General features: G+C 36.6%; 1 protein-coding gene across 3 annotated transcripts in view; it reads left to right on the forward strand.

Annotated features, from left to right (window-relative positions):
* Sbf2 (SET binding factor 2) overlaps window positions 1-18,522 on the forward strand; it is a 306,050-nt gene that overhangs the window by 49,022 nt on the left and 238,506 nt on the right. For all 3 annotated transcript variants that reach the window (XM_042691358.1, XM_042691360.1, XM_042691359.1), the window contains exon 2: window positions 7,237-7,322. In XM_042691358.1, coding sequence (XP_042547292.1) covers window positions 7,237-7,322 — 86 coding nt within the window. The remainder of the gene's footprint in view (window positions 1-7,236; window positions 7,323-18,522) is intronic.

Here is an 18,522-nt window from a genome sequence, read left to right on the forward strand (position 1 = left end):
CACATTTGTAATAACAGCATTAAAAAACACACACACACAAAATGGCTAGTGTTCTACCACTTGAGCTCTATTCTGTCTTTTTGGTGATTAATTGGAGAGTTTCACAGACTTTTCCACCCAAGCTGGCTTTGAACCACGATCTTCAGATCTCAGCTTCCTGAGTAGCTAGGCTTACAGGCATGAGTCACTGGCACCTGGCACAAAGTCAGTAATTTTTATGTACCATATTTAACCAAGACTTTTTTCCTATGGAATTTTTTTTCCCTGTGGAAAAATTTATCCAGATTTATTCTAAATGGATATAACTTTACAAGAAATTTTCTAGAGAAACTCTTGGAGTGATAGCTTAGTATAGCATAATACTTTTCCCTTCCTTGCACTTGCTGGGCAGGTACTGCCACTTGAGTCCTTCAGTTTTTGTTCACATTTACTAGGATGGTTTTTTTTTTTTTTTTTTTGGGTCCGGTCGTGGAGCCTGAACTCTGGGCCTGGGCGCTGTCCCTCAGCTCAAGGCTAGCGCTCTACCACTTGAGCCACAGCGCCACTTCCGGCTTTTTTCTTATGTGGTGCTGAGGAATCGAACCCAGGGCCTCGAGCATGCAAGGCAAGCGCTCTACCACTGAGCCACCTTCCCAGCCCCTAGGATGGTTTTTATTGAGAGTTTGTCAATCAAACTTAAGATAGTTTCATTTTATGGTATATCTGCGTAACTGAAAACATTTAATATTAAAATTAAAGATTGAGTAATGTCAATATAGTTGGCAACAGACATAAGAGCTAAAGTGTTTCATGTGTTAAGAAAATTAAATAGGGTTATAACCTGATTATGAAACACCATTTATATAGGGTAGCATGAAATTTTTTTTCTGATACCAGCATCAAGGTGTCACATCACTTAGCTTGCTTTACTCACTTCTGCTCCTGCATTTTGTTGTTTTACTGGAGATGGAAGTCTTGTTGACTTTTCTGCCCAGGCTGGTTTCAAACCACTATTCCCTAGATTTTTTTTTTGTTTGCCCTGGGACTTGAACTCTGGCCTTGGGTGCTGTCCCTATGCTCTTCAGCTCAAGGCGAGCTCTCTACTGCTTGAGCCACAGTGCCACTTCTGGTTTTCTAGTGGTTTATTGGAGATAAGAGTCTCTTGGACTTTTCCTGCCCGGGCTGGCTTTGAACCGCAATACTCAGATCTCAGCCTCCTGAGTAGCTAGGATTACAGGCATGAGCCACCAGCACCCGGCTATCCCCTAGATTTTAATGTTACTGTTATTATAAATGTGAGGTAAAGAGGGGTTATAATCACAAAAGTCAGGTAATGAGCACATTTCTTTTTGTACAGTACCACACCTTTCCTCACACTCTCAGATTTTCCCTCCCATCCCCACCTACAAATAGTATAGTTCACTTTCAACATAGTGTCAAGTGAGACATTGCTGCATTTGTTCAGCCTTTGTCACCCTATTTCTATTCTGTTTTATAATGTAGTCTTTGAGACTGATTCCTTATACTTTGGCACAATACATTCGATAGCTAGGAATATAGAAATATAGGCATGAGCCACTTACACTAGCTTCAAATGTGGTTTTGTTAAAAAAAATTATGTTTTATTCAAAAGAAATTGTAATAAATCTAAAAAAGGCTTATGGTCACCAAAAAACTCAATATAAAAACCATGCTGTTACAGTGAATCAAGCATTCCAAATTATTTTTCTCAAGTAGGACAGATTGATACACACTCATTAACACACATTTAAATACAAGTTAACATATATTTACATAATACAATTCTAAGAAGTAGATAATAACATCGCATTTCACATGTTGAGAAGGAAAAATGAAGCATAAGAGAGGTAATACAGTTTCCTCAGAGTCAAGTAATAGCAAGTAAATACTGGAAACGGGTCAACAAGTAAATAGTCTAGATCCTGAGACCATATTCTTTTATATGCTAGTCCTGAGGCTCCAATTCTGGGCCTGGGAGCTGTCCCTGAACATTTTGTCTGTTTGTGCTCAAGGCTAGCACTCTTGCCACCTGAGTCACAGCTCCACTTCCAGCTTTATGTGGTAGTTAATTGGAGAGTCCACAGACTTTTCCTGCTTTGGTTGACTTCAAACTGTGATCCTCAGATCTCAGCTTCCTGAGAAGCTAGGATTACAGGCATGATCGATCCATTAATGCCCACCTTTTGTAAACTTTAAATCATTTTGAGGAAGTGGTATTGTGGCTCAAGTGGTAGAGTGCTCGCCTTAAGCTGAAGAGCTGAAGGACAGCGCTCAGGTCCAGAGTTCAAGCCCCACGGCCGACAAAAAAAAAATCATTTTGATATTACTTGAATATTTAATACAGTGGGAATTCTGTGTAAATCATTGCTTCACTGTATAGTTTGAAATAAGGACTAGAAATGAGCAAAGGATGAGGAGGCAGGAAATAAGATTTTTGTTGGAAATGAGATCTTATTTAAATATTCAAAGGACTGTCCTGTAGAAATTGGAAGATTATCTGAGCAGAGTGGTGCCTACTTGTAATCCCAGCTACTTAGACATTAGAAGTATGAGGAGTACAGTCTGAGGCTGACTAGGGCAAAAGTTTGAGACCCTATGTGAAAAACATCTAAAGTAAAAAGGGCTTAAGTAATGGAATAGCACTAGGCCCTGTATTCAAGCCCAGTATTGCAGTCAATCAGTATTTTTTTTTTGTCCAAAACGGGACTCAAATTCCTTATCTGACACTAGCTTATGCTCATTGGCTGGTGCTCTGATGACCTGAACCACGCCTCTAGCACCTAAAAATTACTTCGTTTTTCAAAAATTTTTCTTTTTGCTGGACACCAGTGGCTCAAGCCTGTAATCCTAGCTCTACTCAGTAGGCTGAGATTTGAGGACTGTGGTTCAAAGCCAGCCTGGGCAGGAAAGTCTGTGAGACTCTTTATCTCCAATTAGTCACAGAAAAAGCCAGAAGTAGAGTTGTAGTTCAAGTGGTAGAGTGGTAGGTTTGAACAAAAGGAGATTAGGGAAAGCACTTAGGCCCAGAGTTCAAGCTCAAGGACCAGCAAAAAAGAAAAAGTACAAAAACAAAAAAGCTATAGGATAGCACCCAGATCTCCATCCGCAGTACTGGTGTGTACACACACACACACACACACACACACCACACACACACACACACACACACACACACTTTTTTCTTTTTATGGATTATGCTTTTTGAGTCATTACTTTAAAATTTATTGTGTAATTAAAGATTGCAAAGTTTTTTTGTTTTTTTTTTTTTGGTTCCGGTCATGGGGCCTGAACTCTGGGCCTGGGCGCTATCCCTCAGCTCTTCAGCTCAAGGCTAGCGCTCTACTACTTGAGCCACAGCGCCACTTCTGGCTTTTTTCTTTTTGCTTATGTGGTGCTAAGGAATCGAACCCAGGACCTCAGGCATGCAAGGCAAGCACTCTACCACTGAGCCACCTTCCCAGCCCCTACAAAGTTTTTTGTTTTTGTTTTTGTCAGTCATGGGCTTGAACTCAGAGCTTAAGTACTGTACCTGAGCTCTTTTTGCTCAAGGCTAGTGCTCTACCACTTTGAGCCACAGTACCTCTTCCAGTTTTCTGGTGGGTTCATTGTAGATAAGAGTGACATGAACTTTTCTGCCTAGACTGGCTTTGAACTGTGATCCTCTAGATCTCAGCTTCCTGAGTAGCTAGGATTATAGGCCTGAGCCACCAGTGCCTGGCTTATAAAAGTATTTTTTAAAACAAGTTTTATATATTTATGTTGAAATTGTTTTGGGAAGGGAGAGTAATAGAGGAGGTAAGCTTGACTGGAATATATTGTAAACTTGTGGAAAGAAATTCCTGTGTAACGAATGTAGGCAAATAAAAATGCTAAAAAAAAGTTTTATAGGTTTAGGTTTTTTAGTAGGGGGGCTATTTTTAGTTGGCATGTTATTTAAGTTGAATATTGAATTTCATTCTTTTTTGCAAATAGCTGTCCTTGTTTTAGCACCATTAATTGAAAAGATTCTTTCCCTATTGAATTATCACTGCGTTTTTGTTGTTTCTAGAGTTCTTTATAAATATTACACACACACACACACACACACACACACACACACACATACACACAGTTATTGTTGTTTGGTGCTGGTTGTGGGGCTTAAACTTGGAAATATCTCATCTTTGTACTTGGGTCTTTCCTACTATATCTTCTTTGATGTAACATCTCTTCAGATATTTGGGCAAAGTTTTCATATGTGTTCCCTACTTTTCTTGTAAATTTTTCTGACTAAATCTTCTTTCTATATAATTGTGTCCAGACTATTAATTTGAAAGAGCTTGATCTACTTTGATCTACTTTGCTTTTCCGGTTAAGCTGTGTACAGGGTAGTAGATATTATTTTGTTGTTGAGAAATGTCTCCCTCAGGCATTCTGTCATTCAGTCATTCTGCTTCCATTTAATATGGAGTACAAACAGGAGATGCTTCTACACCTGATTGGATCAACACTCCCTCACTTACTAGGTGGGCATGAAGAAGAATCTGGTTCTAGAACAGTTTTTCCATATTGTAGTTTGTTCTTCAGTGTTTAACATCATCATCTCAGTATTCTCAAATGCAACCAGTACTGCTCATAAAGATAATAATAAAAATATATGTAAACTTGAGAAGTAAGTTTAAACATTTAGAATAATACATAAAATCAAAGAAGAATCAGCAAATGTTTGTTTGCTTTTTGTAGGGTACATCTGTAACCTCCTCAAAAGTTGTTACCACACAATAACTTATTTATGTGTTCAGTATTTTAAAAACCAAACTATTAGAATGCTTTCTACTTTTTCAGTGGTACTAGACTTTGAACTCATGGTCTGGTTCTTGATAGCTCTACTACTTGAGCCATACTCCAAGACCTGTTTTTGTTTTTTTATTTTGAAATAGTCACTCTTTACCTCAAACTCAAAATTCTCCTGTCTTAGCCTCTTTTTTTTTTATTGTGAAAATACTGTACAGAGGAGTTACAATTACATGGGCAATATAATGAGCACATTTCTTATCAAGCATTGTAGCCTCCTCCTTTGTTTCCCCTTCCCATCCCTTCCCATCCCCCCCTAGACTTACCCCCCCCCCCAAAGTTGTAAAGTTCATTTTCGACATAATGACTTGTACATCTCATTGTTGCAGTGGGTCCACCTGTATCCTATTTAAACAATTTGTTTTTTCCCTTCCCCTCCACAAATTATACCAACATCAAATACAGTGAAAGCAGAGGTTATACTGTGGGGGAGGGACATACAAAGCAACAATGAAATAATCTTATAAATGTGTTAGAAAGAATCGCCTGAAAGAAAAAAACATTTGAATACATATCTTGGGGTTCATTTCCCTAACATCAACTTATCTGACCTTTTCTGCTTGTCTCAGACATATACTAGTTATTGCAAATAAGGGAAACCATGGGACCTATGTTTCTTTGGGCCTGGCTTACTTCACTTAATAGAATTTTTTCCAAGTCTTTCCATTTCCTAACAAATGGGGCAATGTTCTCCTGTCTTAGCCTCTTAAGTGCTGGGATTATAGGAATGTATCACCACATCAACTTCTTTGTACATTTTATTTATGGTGAAACATTATTTTACTATTTTGATTTTTTTAAAAAAGATTTTAAGATGCCATTTTGATTTTTGTCTTTTCTAACTTTTGTGAGTTCCATTTTCAAATAACATTTAGTGTAACAGAAAGCCTCACAGCCCATTAATCATATTTTGATTTGTATGTAGAAGTGTTCTTAAGTATTTCAAATTCAGCTATTAAGTTATTAAAATACTATATATCATTATGAAATTAGGTATGTGCTTCTGGGAAACTTTTGAAAGTTATGCTTCTTCCAAATAAACCCTTTTCATCTCTTAAATTGGAAATAAATAAAACAAACTAGTATGTATGTATGAATATATAAATGTACTTTCTTATCTCTCTGGCATTCTAATGATTGCACCCAGAAGGATAGCAAAAAGCAGGGGCTGGGGACATGGGGATAGTGGTAGAGTATTTGCTTAGCATATTAGATAGAGGTGTAGGGTTTAATGTTCAGTACTGCTCCCCCAATGATAGTAAAAAGCAACTTTGATCCAACATATATTTTCTTCCCTTAGTTGATACAAATATTTGAATATTCCTAAAGTTCAACAACTATAAGTTGATCCATCTTATAACAGTGATATATATATATATATATATACATATATATTCATATATATTCATATATATATATTCATATATATATATACATATATATATTCATATATATATAATATATATATATTCATATATATATTCATATATATACAGTGTGTGTGTGTGTGTGTGTGTGTGTGTGTGTGGTTTTTAGCCCAGGGAATACTTAGCAAGATCTGGAGACATTCTTGGTTGTAATAACACAGTGTTGGTGTTGGGTGGTAAGAGCTACTGACATCTAGGGAGTGAAGGCTAGGGGGTGCTGCTAAACATATTGCAAAGTATAAGATCTTATTCTTTTTCACCTAACATATAAGAAAGAATTACCCAGCTCAAAAATGTCAGTAATACCAATGTTGAGAAACTTTACCTAGATAATGTAAGGCCTCAGGTGGGCCATCTTAAAAAATGTGTATTTAACCCATCACAGTATTTATAACCCAAAACTGAAACTTAGTGCTAATAGTGCCATTTTATTTGTCATTTAAGATTATTATTGAGTCCATAGAACAACTCTTAAAATTCAGCTTGAGATACTGATTTTACTTTCTTTTTGAAGCACAGAGAGCAATTTATTTCCACTGTGTGATAGGTAGCTAGAGTTTAGATTTCATTTCCTCATTCTATTTGTCAGGCTACAGGATAGGGATTGCCTACGACTTCAGTATTATTTTGGAGGAATGCTTTTTTTATTAGTATAAATTATGTGTACAGTTTTGGGGGCTTATTAATACCTTTCTATACATATGTTACAAAGGATCCCAATCTCACTTTCTTATTCCATTTCCCTTTCTTAAAATAAATTTCAGCAAGTTTCATTGTTCTATTTTCATACATTCAAACAAACAACTTGACTATATTAATTGTTATGTACCCACCAGAGGAATTCTGTTTCCTTTATAATCTTAGGTAATGTTTGTATATCACCTCACTTAAATATTTATTTTGAAGTGAATATTAGTATAAGGATATTTAGATATCTTAGTAACTTAAAACTGATTAATTTTCATTTTATTAACAGGGCCAGGAGAAGGTCTGGGAAAAATAATCCAGAGATTTCCACAGAAGGACTGGGATGATACACCTTTTCCACAGGGAATTGAATTGGTAAATGAGTATTATGTTTTGATGATGATATTTTTCTTTCTAAAATATTGTATTTCTATTTGCATTACTTTATGTTTCCTGTTAAATAATTTGATGAAATTCCTGAAACATACTCCTAGAAATAATTTGTTCCTCTCTTATATCACTAAATCTGTTGATTCTGGTATACCTGTTCTGTACTCTTATTTTTCCCACTGAAGGTAAAATTCATATTTATATACTCAGAAACATTAAAAACTCTGATTATTTAGTAAAAATCTTAGCCTAAATAGTTTACATATTACTAAGCAAATACTGTATTTTCTCTGAAAATTCCCAGCTTTTTGTATAGCGAAAACAAAGCAATAACACAGACAAGAAACTAAATGTTCCTTTAATGGCTATCAGTTATGGTTTGAGTTGGTCTTGAAATCACAAATCTGAATTCTTTCCTTGTTAACTACAGAGTTTGCAAGTTTCCTTTTTTGTTAGTCAGTCCATGGGTATTTAGTGATTGGATGTAGTTTATAATGGCCTGGCCATTCTGTTTATCTTAATACCATGGCAGACTCATGGAGGGTGGTAAAAAAGAGAATTAGAAAGATGGTCACTAAAGATTTCCAAATATGACTTTAGAGTTTGGTTCTTTAAACATCATAGAGAAAGAGAAAGAAGTGACAAAGAGGAATGTGTGTTGGCTATGTATGAGTGAGGGAGAAAGGGAGAGAAAGAGACAGAGAGGGAAGGAAGAAGGGAAAGGGGACATTTTTATATCATGTTTAGGTTAAGATATATGTATGAACAGTTTTCTTCCAAATAGTTCTTGTTGAGAAAATCGCATGGCATAATATGACAGTTAGAGTGCAGACTCTGAGGATGTACACAGTGGCTCACATCCATAATCCTAGCTACTTGGAAAATAGAGATTGGGGGATCATGGCTCAAGGCTAGCCTAGGCAACAATTTTATGAGACCCTCATCTCAATGAGTAAAAGCTGGTTGTGGTGGTATGTACCTATTATTTCAATTATACAAAAATAGAATTGAGGTTCAGACTTCTTATCTAGGCAAAAGGGCAACATTACTTGGGAAATAACCAGAGCAGAAAAGTGCTGGGAATGTGGCTCAAGTGGTAGAAGCTCTGAGTTCAAAGTTCAGTACTGGGAAAAAAAATTCAAGCTCTGAAGTAGGCTGCCTGGGATGAAATCCTAGGCAGCCATATGATATGACTTTTGACAAGTTACTTAATGTATTTGCTCATCAGAACCTTTATCCATAAAGTACTAATCTCACAGAGTATTATACAGATAAAATGGGAAAAGATACACCTAAAACACATAATACCATACCTTCTATAAAACAAATGTTCTATAAATGAGGTAGACGGTTATTTATTATCACTTGTTGTTGTTGAAGTATCTCAGTATCTCTCAGTATCTCACTCAGAGGAAGAATTGTTTATTCTCTTGTTAGCATGTATCAGAAATGTCTGTTGGGAATAAAATGTTGAAAATTGTAAATTTCTTCATCTTCATTGATGACTCATTGTACTTTACTAGGATGAAAGATACATTGCTGAGTACTTAGTTTTATTTCTTATATTGCAACCACCTAAAAAGGGTTGTGAGTTTATAGGCTCACAGAGAGGGTAAATCTTGAATTTTGGCATTAAAAAAGGAGGACTATAAGGATCTAAAGGAAATGGCTGTTTAGAGAGACCCTTGCATTCCTTTCTTTTCTCCCTCACATGCCTTCACATACAAGTAATTGGCCTGACCATAAAAGGTTACTATAAAAGCTTTGAAACTCTGATAGTACATCCTTTTTAGTGATGACTGAAAGTGGAAAATTGGGTGCTAGTGAACTGATTCTACTTTTCTGTAAGTTTCTACTTCCCACAGTGAATTGTGGAGGTTTAGAAATGATATCAGTTTGACAGTATGAAAAGTGATTCACTTTCATAGCTTTCTAGAACAGCAGTCATTATGGAAGCAAAGTGAGACCATGGATTCATCATAGCTGAATTAAAAAGGATACTTTTTATGTTTTGAAAACCAAGGGAATAGATGCTTCTGATATTTTTCAGTAGCAAGGAAGAAATAAACATTGATTTTACTACTTAGAAAAAAATATATTTTTCTCTATGTGATAAAACTGCTATGTTCAATTGCTGTTAGTGCCTGTACAGGTGGAGTTAATGTCCTGCTGGGTTAGTGAAATGTGGGTGTCAGAGGTAGACAGACTTTTTTTACTTAAGGCTTTCTTAGATGATATCATGACAGGTTTTTAGCATACTATTTCAAAGTTTTATGGGGTATATTAATACTTAAAGAATATTTAAGATGTTAGATTATGTTGTAAATTTTTAAACTTTTTTTCCTAATTGCTAATAGTTCTGATTCTTTAGTATATATTATGCTTCATCAAACACAAAATAAATTTATTATATATCAAAGTTCATTACAACAGAATAAATTACTGCTAATGTTTGTGGCCTCAAAATTATTTATTGCCTTTCTTTTTTTTGTGTGTGTGTGGTTTTTTTTTTGGGTCCGGTCGTGGGGCCTGAACTCTGGCCTGGGCATTGTCCCTCAGCTCTTCAGTTCAAGGCTAGCGCTCTACCACTTGAGCCACAGCGCCACTTCCAGCTTTTTTCTTTTTTGTTTATGTGGTGCTGAGGAATCGAACCCAGGGCCTCAGGCATGCAAGGCAAGCGCTCTACCACTGAGCCACCTTCCCAGCCCCTATTTATTGCCCTTCATGTATTAGGGATTTGTTATTATTCTGCATATAAACAGCAATAATTTAGATAACTGTAGTATCCTCCTATTGTGTCAAAAACAAAGACAGATATAATGAAATGTGATCTAATTTGGCCCAGTCCCTATTGTGCATTAGTGACTTTTTTTGTGTATACAGGCAAAGTCATTTTCTTTCCAATATAGAATTATGCGGGCTGGGAAGGTGGCTCAGTGGTAGAGTGCTTGCTTTGCATGCATGAGGCCCTGGGTTCGATTCCTTAGCACCACATAAGCAGAAAAAGTCAGAAGTGGCATTGTGGCTCAAGTGTTAGAGCGCTAGTCTTGAGCTGAAGAGCTGAGGAATAGCACCCAGGCCCAGAATTCAGGCCCCATAACCAACCAAAAAAAAAAAAAAAAAAAAAAGACAATTACTTTTAGTGTATAACATTAAATTAATACCTAAACAGTTGTATAGCATGGATAGACTATCATTATTTACATGATAGTAACTTAATAATTGGTAATCATGCATTAATTTACAAGTAAATAAACTGAGGCTTAGCAAATTTAAATAATTTTACCAAGTCTGACAGCCAGGATGCAACAGAGCTAGTATTCAAACCCAGGTCTTTAACTCTTAGTTTCAGTAAGGATGTGAGAGTATTCTAGAAATGACATTTTAAGCTATGTTAGCATTTATATTTTAGTATAAATACAGGATCTGAAAATAGAATTCTGTAATTTGGAAGACCTGAGGTTAAAAAAATGTTGAAAGAATGCTGCTTATATTAGTCAGCTTTACATGACTATAATGAAATACTTGACACCGGCTACTTCACAAGAAGAAGGTTTATTTATAAGCTCATATGTTTGTAATATTGTGGCATATTTTACAGGTTCTGTGGCATAGAAAAATGGAAATTGGCTGCATAATCTGGCAACACAGATAGCAGGGGTGAGAATGTATGCAGAAGCAAGCAGGTGATAACAGCTTATACAAGGGTCATAAAAAATGGGATATTCCAGAATTGTTCCTTTTATAACAGCCCTCAGGAGAACTACCAAGGAGAGTCCTACATGCCTCTAGTGAACAATGATCTCCCACTTCCCAGTCCAAGTTTTCTTGGCAACAAACTTTTGGGGGATACCTACATTATATCCAAATCATAGCACTGTATTATTGAATGGAGACCAACTTTACCTACCTAAGTGTATTTAGAAACAAATAGAGGTTCAGAGCATACTATATCGAAATTACTTTCTGTTGCCATCTCTTCTTCTCAGGTACTACCTATTTGATATAGATAAATTCTAAATGAAAGACAGATTGGTCAAATCATTCTGATTGGTTAAATCAACATAATTAAAGTTTAATTTGAAAACTAAACTATACAACTTGTAGAAAATAACTTTAAGCATTCATCCACTAATAAATTGAATCTCAAATGTAATTTAGAGGATACTGAATTCTTTACATTTTTACGTAAAGAAGTTATATTCTTTTTCTTTTATTTAGAAATGGTGAACTTTTATTTGGAATGATTTTAAAAATAAAAATATGAAAATAAGTGAAACCAAACATAATGACTGCTTTTCTAGTTCTGGGATATTTTTGTCTTTTTCTTGTGCTTTTTAGGCATACACAGAAACCACAGACAGTCATATAAATAAAATTGAAAGTTAATTTTAGTAATAGTATTTCAAAGAAAATTAAAGAATTGTTTTCCAGAGGTATTCTATAGTTAACAATCTATTCATGATTATGAGAAAAAATGTTTTTATTGGCTAGGTGTCGAACATCAACAATAGTATTTCTTTGGCACCAGTTCCTTTTTAAGGTACCCTGTCTCAAAAGTGAATCTTTTTATACTATAATTCAGAATGCCTTCACTGAGTCATTTATAGTCTAACTAATCTTCTTAGAAGACCAAAGTACCGTGATTATCTTGTGGCATGAAAAAGAATAAACAGTCAGAATTTCTGAATTTGAAGTTCTTAAGAAATTAGTTAAATTACATTCTACTGATTTGATTGTCTTTTAGTATGGGAAGAAGAGGAAAAAAACCCCATATTTTGTGTTCTGCAGATAGATGTAACTAAGAAGTATCTTGAATATGGGATGCTATTTGAGAGCAGAGAAGTAACTACAAGTTCCATGTAATGCTTTAATTGTTTAAGCTGTTTAGAATATGTTAAACATAATAGATGGGGCAGCAGCTGTGCATCCAACCGAGATAGAAATACTGTTTGGTCTGAGGATTGAGTCAAAAGAACATAAGAGAATTTTCTTAATATGACAGGAGAATGAGAAAGGTAGTAACATTGCATGACAGAATTAGAGTGTGCGTGTGCGTGTGAGTGCACACGCCCTCTATAACTGGTTTTTGAACTTTGAGCCTGGTGCTGTCCTTGAGCTTCTTTTTCACAAGGCTAGCGCTCTACCACTTGAGCCACAGTGCCACTTGCAGCTTTTTCTGAGTAGTTTATTGGAGATAAGAGTCTCACAGACTTTCTTGCCATGGCTGCTTCAAACCACCATTCTCAGATTTCAGCCCCCTAAGTAGCTAGAATGATTATAGGTGTGAGTCACTGGTGTCCAGTGAAAATGGTACTTTTATCTTCCAGATTGTAGTTTCATTAAAGTAATAAAACCCACAGGGCAGGAAACTCAAGGGTTCTAGAGGAAGCATTACTGTAGGGAGATGGTGAAAGGTGTCAGAGGTAGAGCAGATTGGAGGAAGTAGGTCACTGGGTGCTGTGTCTTGTTTCTCACCTCTGACAGTTTAATGTATCTAAATATTTGTATATGTGTATATGTACATGTATAGCTACATATAGACATATACTTTGTTTATAAGATGTAACATCAACTTAGAATATCAGCTCCCTAGATCACATGATTATTTCAAAGCTATGTAAAGTGATATGCATTTATTTATATATATATACATTGTGTGTGTGTGTGTGTGTGTGTGTGTGTGTGTGTGTGTGTGTGTGTGTGTGTGTGTGTGTGTGTGTGTGTGTGTGTGTGTGTGTGTGTGTAATATGGGGGGGTGCATTCTGGTCCTGGGCCTTGAACTCAGGGCCTGACCACTGTTCTTGAGCTTTTATGCTCAAGGCTAGCACTCTACTACTTGAACCACAGCTCTATTTCCAGTTTTTGGATGGGTAATTGGAGATAAAGTCTCAAGGACTGTCTTACCCATGCTGGCTTTGAATTGTGAGCCTCAGATCTCATCTTTCTGAGTAGCTAGGATTACAGGCATAAATCATCTGCACTCAGCATAAAGCAATACTTTTTTTTGTGTGTGTGTGGTTGTGGAGCTTGAACTCAGGACTGCGAACTGTCCCTAAGCCTCTTTCTGTTCAAGGCTAGGGACACTACCACTTTGAACCACAGCTCTACTTCCGGTTTTTGAGTAGCTAATTGGAGAGTCTTACAGGAGGTAAGAGTCTTTCTGCCTGAGCTGGCTTTGAATCATGATCCTTATATCTCAGCCTTCTGAGCAGCTAATACTACAGGTATTATCTACTGGCTCATACTGGCCAGGTGATACTTTTTTATAGTCCCTCTTTCCCCATTCTTTGTCTAATGAAGCTTTTTGCTGATCTACTCATCCTATTTGATGCATGAAATACGCTAACATTCTTTTGTTTGAGTTTGTGTTGTTCTTTGAAGATTAATATAGTTATGGGTATGGATATGGATGCACAGTTATGGATATTACTCTGCATGGATACTTTCTTATATTTTGGCCTAATCTAACATACCTTTAAGCAAGCCAGAATAACTTGCAGCTGTGTATTTTTTAAAAAATGAAGTATTTGGTGGCCTCTAGTGGTACTTTTGTGTTTACAAAAAGTCACTATTATCACCAATATACGAAACTTTTATGATGGGAAAATAACTAAGATGGCAAGATATATAAATACGTGTATTTAGTGAAGGAAAATTTTATTCTTTGGGAGCTAAAATTTATTAATTATAAATTTATCAATGATGCAGCTATACTATTATGACAAATTATAACAACATATTAAGACTACTCACTTTCTTTTAAAGAAATGCTTTGGTCAGTGGTGGGGGGGCGAGTGCTGATTAATTGGAGATGGAGTCTCTCAGATTTTTTTTCCCTCTTAGCTGGCTTCAAAGTGATCTTCCAGGTCTCAGCTTCCTTAATAGCTAGGATTATAACTCCGAGTCACTGGTGCCCATCTTGCAGCTTTTTTTTTCTTTCAAAAATCTATCATATTCACAAGAAGCATCTATATAGTATCTGTGGACTCAGGAATAGCTTTTATTATGATACTCATAGTGCTGTAATGAAGAAGGATTAGTTTTTATGATTGGATTTATAAGTGACAGAGATTTCATTTAGGGTAGTAAGATCTTTTGTATTTCTCTCCAACTTAGTATTCTGTGCTTGGTTTGGAAAGAGGAATAACTTGTTATAAAACTTGGATGAGAAGTGCTATATATTAGTGAATTAATTATGGGCCTTTTCCTTTGTCAGTGATTGCTTTTCCGCAGACTTCTGATAATTATGATTTCTGACTGCTAGAGAAATGGAGGAAGAGACACAGAAAGGCTGCCCTGCTCCGAAGTAATGCCTTCAATTAATTCTGCAAACTAGAGATGTCCTTTCAGCTGGCCTCCCTGCCTCCCTCTGTCCTTCCTCCCGCCCTCCCCTTCCCCCTTTTTTGTTGTTCTGTTTTGAGACAAGGTTTTGCCTTGTAGCTCAGTCTGGTCTTGAACTCACCTGAGTGACCTGAACTTGCTATTCTCCTGTCTCTACCTCCAGAATACTAGGATTTTAGAAATGTGCCACCATACTTGGCTCTATCAACCAGAGATTCTTTTAGACTGACATGGCCTGTTTGAACTTTGTGGAATATATTCAGCTTCATATGAATATTTACTTGAATTAATATTGTTCTGTTTAGGTACAGTCTGTAATTTTACCTCGCAGAACAGCCTCTTGCTTGACAGTAATAACTTTGAATAGACTGACCTCATTCTGTACTAAAAGTAATATCAGAACAAGAGAAAGGGGCAAGGATGGAGTCTAGAAACTAATAAGTTAAATATGGATCACTGGTGATCTTTTGTAAAGATCACTAAAGAGGTAGTTCATTGCTGAGTGCTGGTGACTCACGCCTGTAATCCTAGCTACTTAGGAGGCTGAGATCTGAGGATCACAGTTCAAAGCCAGCCCAGGCAGGAAAGTCTGTGAACCTCTTACCTCCAACAAACCGCCAGAAAACCAGAAGTGGTGCAGTGGCTCAAGTAATAGAGCACTTGCCTTGAGCTGAAGAGCTGAGGGACAGCACCTAGGCCCAGAGTTCAAGCCCTATACCAACCAAAAAAAAAAAAAAGGTGGCTCATGATCACTTATATAACATTTTTTGGTATTTTGTTCATTTCTCCAGAATTCTGCTTTAAATTATATATTTATTAAATATATAAAATATATTTCAGATATTTAGCTGTGGCTTAATGCTTGTTCTTTCATTTAACAGGCATTTATTAAGTGCTTACTGTTTTCTAAGCATTAAGGTGGGTACTGATGATACAGCTGTGAACCAGATAAAATCTTTCTTTTTTTTTTTAGAATTTAATTTCTGATGAGAAATTAAATAACATATACTATAATAATTAACATATAGTATGTGAAAAATGCTAAGTAGGGCTGGTGGTTCCTATAATCCTAGCTACTCTGGAGACTGAGATCTGAGGATAGTAATTTTGAAGCCAGCTGGGGCAGAAAGGTTTATGAGACTCTTACCTCCAATTACCAATCAAAAAGTCAGAAATGGAGCTATGGCTCAAGTGGTAGAGCTAATCTTTCTCAAAAAAGCACCCAGGCCCTGAGTTCAAGTCCCAGGACCAGCACAAAAAATAAAAGGAAAGAAAAGTAGTACTATAAAAAGTAATAAAGCAGTGATAGGAAGAATGGTTGCCTAGTCATTTATAAATAAATGAGGCAACTAGTTTTCTTAGCTGTTAGCCATACAGAGCCTTATGGAAAGCACATATTATGAGTTAAATAACCTTTTGCATAATTACATATATTTATGTTATATACATACATATTGTGTGTGTGTATATGTATGTGTGTATATATATATATATACACACACACACACACACACACACACACACACACACACACACACACTTTTTTTTCTTTTTCTTTCCTTTTGGTTTTGGACCTGGGGCTTGAACTCAGAGCTCAGGAGCTAGTACCCCAGAGTTAGTATTTTGCTCATGCTACCACTCTACTGCTTGAGCCACAGCTCCATTTCCAGCTTTATTTGTGTGTGTGTGTGTGTGTGTGTGTGTGTGTGTGTGTGTAATTAATGGAGATAAGGGTCTCATGGACTTTTCTGCCTGAGCTGGCTTTGAACCACAATTCTCAGATCTCACCTACTGAGTAGCCAGGATTACTGACTTGAGCCATTTACTGGTACTTGGCATATTTTTTATATTATTAAGCTGGTTGAAATTTGTTGGTTTGGCCATATCAAATTATTAAAGAAATTGTCATGTTATATGAAGTCCATAAATCATAGAAATCAGTTTCTTAGCTTAAAGTAGCCCTTACACATTTAATTTTTAACTCATTTGTTTACTATACAATACTTTCAAAAATATTCCATATGAGGGCTCAGAAGGTGGCTTAGTGGTAGAGTGCTTGCCTTGCATGCATGAGACCCTGGGTTCCATTTCTCAGCCAGAAGTGGCGTTGTGGCTCAACTAAATGAAATCATTTAGTATTTTATAATAGTGAACAATATTCAATACAACTACACACATTTTGACTTTATGATTAAAGCAAGGTAAGTACAAATATAAACATTCTTTGTGTTTCTAAACTAATTTTTTTCCCAGGCTTGACCTTAGGGCCTGGACCCTGTCCCTGAGCTTCTTTTGCTCAAGTTTAGCCACTCTACCACTGGAGCCATGGTACCACGTCCAGCTTTTTCTATGTAGGTGGTACTAAGGAATCGAACCCAGGGTTTCATGCATGCTAGGCAAGCATTCTACCACTAAGCCACATTCCCAGTCCTCTAAGCTAATTTTTTTCTCACATATATGTATATATATATATATTATTGTCAAGTGATGTACAGAGGGGTTTCAGTTACATAAGGTAATGAATATATTTCTTGTCCCTTTCCCTAATTTGAATTAGGGAAAGGAAGGGGAAAAACAGAATGGTGAGACAAAGGACAAAGGGGGAACCAATGCAACATCGATGTACACAAGACAATATGTTGGAAATGATCCATCATGATCTAAACTAATTCTTTAACTGATCAATTGCTTGATTGGTCTAAGCTTTTCAACCTGTGACTTTGTTTATGGCTGTACTGGGATTTGAACTTAGGGCCTCATGCTTGCTAAGCATGAGCTTTGCTATTTGAACCATAAGGTTTTGTTTTTCTGGGGTTGCCTTGGACCACAATCCTCTTATTTAAACATACCACGTACCACCATACCTTTTTTTTGTTTTTGTTTTTGTTTTTTGCTTTTGTTTTTGGTCAAGATGAGATCTTGCTAACATTTTGCCCCCAGGTAGCCTCAAACCTCTCTTATCTTGATCTCCCAGAGTCTACTTCCTGAGCAGCTCAACTTGGGAGTCTTAGGTTGAAAAGTGATCCTTTTTACTCTAGTATTTTCCCCTTGTTCATATTCAAAATAAAGCATTTGGGGGATTTATCCTTTTGATAAAATTTATGGATATAATCACTTTTTTTTTTTTTTTGTCAGCCATGGGGCTTGAACCGGAGTTCAAGCTTGGGCGCTGTCCCTGTGCTCTTCAGTTCAAGGCTAGCACTCTACCACTTGAGCCACACTGCCACTTCCGGTTTTCTAGTGGTTTACTGGAGATAAGTCTCATGGATTTTCCTGCTGGGGCTGGCTTTGAACTGTGATCCTCAGATCTCAGCCTCCTGAGTAGCTAGGATTACAGTCATGAGCCACTGGCACCCAGCTATAATCACATTTTTGTAATTACTTTTTAGAATAAATGTTTAATATATAAAATGTAGAAATAAAAGGCAAAGTTAATTTGGCCTTTGAGATCATTAATATTTACCTAGTTACTCTTTCCCTTTCCTTTCTTTCATTTTCTTTGCCTGATAAATATTTGTATAAAAAGGCCATAAGTTATGATGCAGCTAAGGGTCACTGAAAGGAGACTGCCACATGGTTCAGGCAGAAAGGAGTTCATTGGGAGAGTGAACTGTTGCCCTGAACGAGATGGAGGTGTGCAGATAGAGAAGAGAAGTAGAGGGGGAGAGAGGAGTAAAAGGAGAATATAAGATGGGAGATCATATAGGGAAAGGCAGGGAGTTGTGACCACAGAAAACGCAGAAGTGATCTCAGAGCCTGGGAACCTCTCTCTGTCCCAAAGAGGTAAGACTGGGGTGGTTCAGGAAGTGACCTCAGCAGATGAGGAGGTAAGCTCAGAGTC

The sequence above is a fragment of the Dipodomys spectabilis genome, unplaced genomic scaffold (genome assembly GCF_019054845.1).
Source record: "Dipodomys spectabilis isolate Male_0828 unplaced genomic scaffold, ASM1905484v1 ptg000145l, whole genome shotgun sequence".
In the NCBI taxonomy this organism is placed as follows: Eukaryota; Metazoa; Chordata; class Mammalia; order Rodentia; family Heteromyidae; genus Dipodomys; species Dipodomys spectabilis.